The sequence below is a fragment of the Danio rerio genome, chromosome 12 (genome assembly GCF_052040795.2).
Source record: "Danio rerio strain M-AB ecotype USA chromosome 12, GRCz13ab, whole genome shotgun sequence".
NCBI classification, from domain to species: Eukaryota; Metazoa; Chordata; class Actinopteri; order Cypriniformes; family Danionidae; genus Danio; species Danio rerio.
In genome coordinates, this window is record NC_141032.1 from 30,176,827 (window position 1) to 30,185,000 (window position 8,174).

Genomic DNA, 8,174 nt, shown 5'->3' on the forward strand with positions numbered 1-8,174 from the left:
GAGCAGCTGTGGATGTGTTTGTTTGCGAAAGATCTACATTAGCCTTTCTTCCACCTCTCTTTGACCTAATTGAAAACGATTCAGTGTAATTGTTTGATGAATAGTGGTGACTTTCCATTGATCTACAGTATGGCGATACAGCACTAATATGTCTGGACTGGCAGAGTTTCTATTTAAAAATATTCCTGCTTTTTTATGTTGTGCTGCTATAGTAAGGGAAAAATATGAAGGGTATTCATCAACTTGAAAATCAAATCAGTTTATGCCTTCAGGTGATGTTGAAAATCCCAATAAAATCCAATGTGTGAATTAATTAACAGATGAACTTCAAGCATGGGATAATGTGCCTTCATTAGTGAATGCATATATTGAAGTCTCTTGTTTTATTATTTATTATTAATGTTTTTTTTTTTTTTTTATTAATTTGTGTGTTTACAGGATGCTGGAATATTCTCTCAACCTGCAGAATGTTAGTTTCTCTGCGGTCCGAACAGTCAGAGTACTTCGACCTCTTCGGGCTATCAACCGAGTTCCCAGTGAGTATAATAACTGTAAACTTGTTTGAAATGTGCTTGCACACTATATACTGTAAAAAATATTGCATATTTCAGTCTATAATATGCACTACTTCATATATACTGCATTTATTTTACAATAGAGTGAAAAGAGTGAAATAAAACCAAAGACCTTATCATACACCCAGCGCAATAAAGAGCAAGACATGTTTTGTTGCTATTTTGAGGCCAGCGCAACCCATATTTTCACGCTTTTGTACAAAAATAGCAAATACATTTGCACCACTTTGTGGACTCATGGGCCTGCCGGTCTAGAAAGGAGGTGTGTTAAGGCGCATTGTTGTTGCATTGCTATTTTGAGGAACTGAAATAGACCATGCTGTTGACCAACTGAAATCAGGTCTAAAGTCCAGTGCAGAGTGCGTTAGTTGTACACCTATGTAGGTCAAAATCCTTGCACATTGCTTAAAGCACACAGGATGTACAGCAACACACAAATATCTTTACATATGAAAACAAAAATTATTAAAAAATATTATTTTCTACATAAATATAAAAAACACTGCCTCTATATCTTCTTCATCTCTGGGGGACTTTTTCAGTTTATTCGTAACATTTTGCTTTTGAAAAATGTTGTTATGACTATTATTAGCTAATATTAGTATTATTTATTATATGCAAATTTATATTTGTTTTAATAAAGACGAGTTTAGATTTGTCCATCTGTCCAGTTTTTGGAGATATGGTGCATAATAACAGGACGTGTGTTTGGATATATACGTTTTTTTATCACACTTCCTCATTATTTTTCATTTATTTGTGTGCCTAGAACTGAATTTAGAAATAGTTTTGGAATAAATCTTGGTGGTTAACAAATTAATTTAATATGCTGGCTAATGGATGTCTTCAGTCGAAATGCGTACAACATTGTTGTACAGTAAAAGTAAAGTAAAGAGAAATTAAAGAGGCTGGATGGAGGAGGCTCGTTCTTTATCCTTGTGCTGCAGATGGTCTGTTTATCCGTTTTCTTACTAGTGAAGTGTTCAGTTTTTCCACCTACAATGTCCACCATGTAAATAGCAAATGCCTTATGGAGCAACATAATTGACTCTTAAAGGGAATGGGAGGTGAGTCTCTAATTGGTTTAATGCACATTATTCTCAAAACACACCCAAAACTCATTAAGAGAGTAAGCAGAATCCTGTTAGACCAGGGGTCACCAATCTCGTTCCTGGAGGACCAGTTTCAAGTATACCTTGTAAGACCTTAGCTGTGTCCCAAATGGCACACTATACACTATGCACTCATGCACTATGTACTTATGCACTTACACACTCAACAGGATAGTATATGTATGTAGTGGTGTCCCAAATGGCACACTAATGTTTTTTTACTAAGCGGAAATTCAAACCGTTTCCCTGATGACGTTTGACGGATGCCAAATCAGTGAAATAAACAACAGAATTATCAAGTAATACCTGCCGTGAGTATTGCCGCATTTACCATCGGGAGGCGCTATAATCACTCTCATAGAAGAATTTAGCTTTCACCATCCAAAATAAATAAAGTTATCCAACATGTGCGTCCGATAGCTCCGCCCCTTCCGCTACGTAAGCAAACCTGCGGTCGTTGAGTGCGTGAAGTGTCCATCATTCCACACTTCATTTTAGCGGCTGAATGAGTGCATCATCCGGGTAATTAAAGTGCACTTACTATTTTTAGAGTTTTCAGTGTGAACACACTACTTACACTATTTATAATACAAAATGGCGTAGAATAGTGCATAAGTATGCGATTTGGGACACAGCTCTTGATTAGCTTGTTCAGGTGTGTTTGATTAGGGTTGGAGCTAAAATATGCAGGAAACCGGATCTCCAGGAACAAGTTTGGTTATCCCTGTGCTAGACCATACGCTGTGACACAGAGCATATTCTTCCGTCCTTAAAATAGCAAAAGTGGATTTGGACATGACCTTAATGCGTTTGCACCATGCACTTTAGACTAGCCTAGATCCTTAAAAAAGAGCCCCATATTTTAAGATACATCAGAAATATTTTCAAAGGTAATTAAAACCAAATTAACATTAGAGTAGTGACGTTTTAGTAACACTTCACATTAGAATGCTTCTCCAGCAATTTTAGAAGTATTTTTGTCATGGGAATTTTAAAGAAGTCATTGATAATGTGTTTAAGCCATGAACAAAACCAACCAGACACATGGTGAATCATCAATACCAGCTTTTACTTGATGCCAAGAACTATATGGTATCAGACAAATCGGGACAAGGCTCTGTATTTAATGGCTTTAATGAGAAAATTGAAAAATACATACACTCCAATGAAGCTTTGTAAATGATGCAATCAAATAAAAAATGCAGCGAAAAAGTAAAGTTGTTGGTTGTATCTGTAGAAACAAGATGCTTTTATTTCAAAATATGCACATATTGTTTTGGAAGAGTACTTAAATGCTTTTCGGTGTTTACTTTTTTGACACTGATTGAATGTTCAATTAAGGTACAACTGTATCACTTTGTGTTGTAGAAAATGGGAAGACAGAACTTAATTCAATTGATTAATTCCCCACATTCAATCAAAGAGTTTATTGAATTCAGAATATTCTGTTGAATTGCATTATTTAAGCACTGTGGTCAATTAATGTAATTTAATCAGCATTTGAAAGAGAAATGTAGCCTGGCCTCAGTCATACACCAGAGTTCATGCCATTTTAGCGACTTTAGATTTATAGATCATTTTCCTCTTGAGCGGTTTTTACGGCTTTTCTCTTTACACACACACACACGCACATACACACACACACACACACACACACACACACACACACACACAAACATGCACGCACATGCACATGCACACACGGAGTAAAAAAGAATAATAGAGATGGGCTCACACACATACACACACTCTCTCTCTCGTTCTCTAAGGCAGAGTGATGATATTTCATTGGCCACATATTTATATACCGGATGTTTTAATCACCCTCTGTGCCAAGGAGATGCCCGCGGTTCCCCCACGGCTCTTATTTCATGAGGAACCATGTCTGGACAATTCTGCTTGATGTCCCTATTTGTGGAGACTAGTAAAATGTATATTGGACAATGGTAGCATTTAGCTGGAATGTTTTGACTAGCCCAGTTGAGGTTTTGGTGAGGGTAATTTGTGTGGGGTCTTGTTCACTTCTCAACCCTCTGGATATGGTTCAGCACGTCTATCAGTCTGACTGACAAACTTCTCCCATGCTACATGACTAGAACTGGTCATTATTAAGTTTAAAACTGCTCTCTATACACTGTTTAGTGTCCTATATTGGGTGCTTGCCATTTTAAATTTGTGTCTGATTTTTGAGAATTACTAGATTCCATACATTTCTTTACTTACTTCTTACCACAATCCAATCTGCTTTTGAAGGGTTGTTTCCCAAAAACTAAAGTGAGGAGGCAAAAGAGCTGAAGAAGAATAAGAAACATAGTTGATATGAACACTGGAAGTTGTGATTTTCCATTCATAATTTAAGCTAGGGTTCTGTTAGGAGTCAGTTACAGTACCTAACTGAAAACCCAGAGCAAATAAGAACTTGATCATACATTTGTGTAGGTTCGGTTGATAGTTATTTTTTTATGTAGGGATTAAGTGGCAATTGACACTGACCTATTAGAAAAAAATTAGACCTGAGGAATAACATTTTCTAAAAAAATTTAGTGAACATGATTAAATTGTTCTGTTTTATTAGTTGCAACACATCTGAACAATGTCTTTAGGTGTGGTTTTTCAGGACATTGGTCAGGTTTTTGTCCTAAAACCCGTCCTAGGTGCCCTCAAAAAGATTCATTATTGGATGCACTCAAATTAATTTAGAACAGGATTTCCATCCAATACATTTGTTAAGCACTAACTTAAAAATATATATTCAAACAATTAAATGCAATTGAGTTAGTCCAACATGATTCTATCAAATAAAAGTTTAAATACATTTGTATTTTTGTTTAACCTAAATTCAAAGGTCTGATAATGTCATGTATGTCTTATTTCTGCCATACATTTCAAAGTTTCTTGGTTTTATTTTAAGTTATTCTTAATGAACTAAAAGAAACATTTGAAGCATTTTTCACCAGTTACATGTACAGTTGATTGAGACTGAATCTCAAAACTAATTTAGGGACAGTTTATTTCTCACAGAGAAAAGCAATAAAGTGCATTTTTCCTAATTAAGCTATCAACACCCCAAGCATGAGTGATTCTGCAAGGTAGTAATCTATAAACTCAAAGCATTACATGAAAATCTTCAAAATAAAGTCAATATTAAACTGTATCAAGTCTTTCTATTAACTTTAAACACCCAAGATTGACCCCTTTCTTGCCAACTTTTCCCTCTTTTAATTCAATTCCACGCAAATAGCCAGGTAGTTGGACCAAAACAATTACTTCTTGTTGTCCCAAAACACTTAAGTTAACTTAATGGTTTACAAACGTTAGTGGACTGAACACAAACCAAATAAATTGGCTAAAGAAACTACAAGGATTGTGTTGTTTCAGCTCATTTTAAATGGGCAGTTTGAACAAGCAGCAGCAATCATTTTATTGAATGTGTAGGACTAGTTTCTCATGTCTCATCCAAAGACTTTTAATTAGATTTTTTATTTTTACTGTGGAATACTGTGAGATTCTGTGAGAACTGAATTCATCCATTGAAGTGATACATTATCTGTTAGGCCTGCTTAAATTACTTTAGCTCTGCAGTTTCTTGAAAAAAATTATAAAATAAAATAAAAAATATAATAATAATTATTAATATAGCTGCAAGCAGCAATTAAGGGGCCAAGCACTTTTGACCAAAAGGTGGCGCTGCTCCAGAAGTTTTTAAGGTCTTTCAGGGCATGGGGTTGAAGATGCATACCATGTTTTGTAATGATATGTGAATGTGTTGGTAAAATATAGCATTTTTGACAAAAAATCGAAATGGTTGATGGCCAAAATGGCTGACCTGTAAAAATCAGACATCACTCGGCTCGACATGCTCTGGCGGATGTAATGAGACCAGTTTTATGAATTTCGGATGAAAGGTTGAGGCGTTATAAACCAAAAAAGCAAGTTTTTTGTAACTCCGGACCACTAGGGGGCAGTGTGCCGAAACTCCGGATATAACCTCAGACCCTAGTTGTCATAACACACACCAGGTTTGGTGTTAATTGGTGAATGCGTTACGGAGATATCTTCTCAAGTCCATTTTCGCAAGTTCTTCGTTAAATTTGATCGCAAGTTAAACAAAAACGGTTGGTCAAATCAACTTGAATTCCATAACTTTTGGTTTGCATGATCTGTAGATCATGTGATTCAATTTTGGTGAAAGTCGGAGAAACGGCCTAGGACGAGTTCGATCAAATACGTCACAGATCAAAGACGTCATAGTGTGCGTTTGAATTGGACTGAGCCAAGGAATCAGAGGAAAAAAGAATTTTGATTTTAGCCCATTAGGTTCAAAAGTTATCATAATAAACGTACGTGAATGTTTGGACAAGTGGTGGCGCTAGAGAGTTTGATTTTGAGACTTCATGTTTGGTCTGATTAATGTTAATACTGTCCTCTATCATTGTGCCAAATTATACAACTTTCCCGCATACGCCTATATGGGCTGCCATTCAAATCCGGCGGAAGAAACGGGAGAAACGGAAACGGTGCTTGGCCCCTAATAATGATAATATCAATCATCCTAACAGAACCAAGTATTCAACAGCCCTGTAGTGTATATTTTTATTATATTATATTATATTATATTATATTATATTATATTATATTATATTATATTATATTATATTATATTATATTATATTATATTATATTATATTATTGGAAAAATGATAATTGATAATGATAATTAAAATAAATAAGAATCAAATAATACAAAAAATCAGACATATAAACAGTGACATTTAATTCATAAACCAAACAGGCCATATTACAGATAAGGAAGTGAACATTTCATGACAAAATTGTCTACGGTAGACTCGCAATTTACATCACTGTACAAATTTGCTCACTCATTTCATTTTATTTTCCTCTTTCCTGATGCTTTCCATTTCTGAGTCTACTCATCTGCCAAACACTATACAGGGATTAGTGAATGAGTGAACAAGTGAGCGCTTTTGGATGCAGCCCATGTTATTCACTTTAGGCCTAGGGGTTCATAAATGGCTTCCAGGTGTGCGCATTCAATTTCATTTAGAAGACAAGAGCTGCATCCATTCCTATTATTATTATTAACTAATTAATACCTGTCCAAATCAGAGACCGGGGGATGTGGCGTGAAGTGGTAGCAGATAGGCTCATTCATTATTCAAGAGCCACACACACATTGGGATTATTTTATCTGTGGCTTGTCTGCTGCAGAACATCACTGGTAGAAATGGGGGACAGAGAGTTTTGTTGATCCTAATCATCAATCTTTAGACAGTCTGGGTGGAAACCAAAACGTTTTTGTACAGTATTACTTTAAAATAAATGACCCAGAATTTCTCATTCACATTTCTTCACACTTTTCACAACTTACCTAAAATGTATTTATATTATATTGTACATCACATGCATGCTTTGTTTGCCATTATTTTATTGTTGTTCATTTTATATTGACTGTTTAAAAGAAAACCCTTAAAACTGATATTTTAAAAGTCATGTTCCTCCTTTATGCCCTACTCCTCTCTCTTCTTAACATAATTTAAATAATATATTACATAAATAGTGCTATACTGTATGGTAAAACGTTAGTTTAAGTAACAATTTTAATTGTTATCTAGTGGCTTATTACCTGCCTGTTTAAATAGCCATAGAGATATCATTATAATATTAGTGTCATGATCACCAGCGGTCTAACCTGTGCAGATTGCTGGGTAGCTACACATATGCCACTTTAATGAACTACAACTCCCATTATGCACCTTATACACACCAGTTCCAGATTCCCCCTGATTACACACACACAGCTGACAGCTCATGATGGACTGATTACTATACTGATTGACAATAAAGACACCTTATTCACACACACTTTGCTGGGTCTTGTGATCTGTAAGTGAGCATTACTAAGTGTTTTCCTCATCTTGCCTTGCAGTGTTTTTGACCTTTGCTTAATTTTACTGTTTATGTTGTATTGCCGCCTGTATTGACCATATGTCTGTATTCTTACCACACTTTTGGATTATATTATATTATATTATATTATATTATATTATATTATATTATATTATATTATATTATATTATATTATATTATATTATATTATATTATATTATGATAGGAATGTATTAGTTGACAGGAAGAGAAGATAGAAGAGGGGGATGGGATTTGGCAAGGTCTGCGAGTTTGGACACCTGCAGTGCAGTTTAGCTATTTTTTTATTATTTTATTGTTACATTTTATTGAAATTTATTTTTGTTTTACTCTTTCACTTATATTTTACCTTGGTTTACTCTTGTTGCTATACTACTTTGAGTCATTATATTATAGTCATAGTTATTATACCGCTTGGGCAACAAACAAGCAAATGTCTGGTCTACCAGACTGTGAAGGTATACCACAAGGTTCAAGAGCTACAGACAATTTTATTTGGTTTAGTCATTTTTCAAAAAATTCTCAAAAATAGACACCGGTT

At 34.9% G+C, this 8,174-nt stretch overlaps 1 protein-coding gene across 3 annotated transcripts in view; it reads left to right on the forward strand.

The window, feature by feature from the left end:
- cacna1g (calcium voltage-gated channel subunit alpha1 G) overlaps positions 1–8,174 on the forward strand; it is a 362,705-nt gene that overhangs the window by 171,125 nt on the left and 183,406 nt on the right. For all 3 annotated transcript variants that reach the window (XR_015504196.1, XR_015504197.1, XM_087276432.1), the window contains exon 5: positions 439–536. Coding sequence is in view for 1 of the 3 variants with exons in the window: in XM_087276432.1 (XP_087132558.1) it covers positions 439–536 (98 nt within the window). In the remaining 2 variants the exon portion in view is untranslated. The remainder of the gene's footprint in view (positions 1–438; positions 537–8,174) is intronic.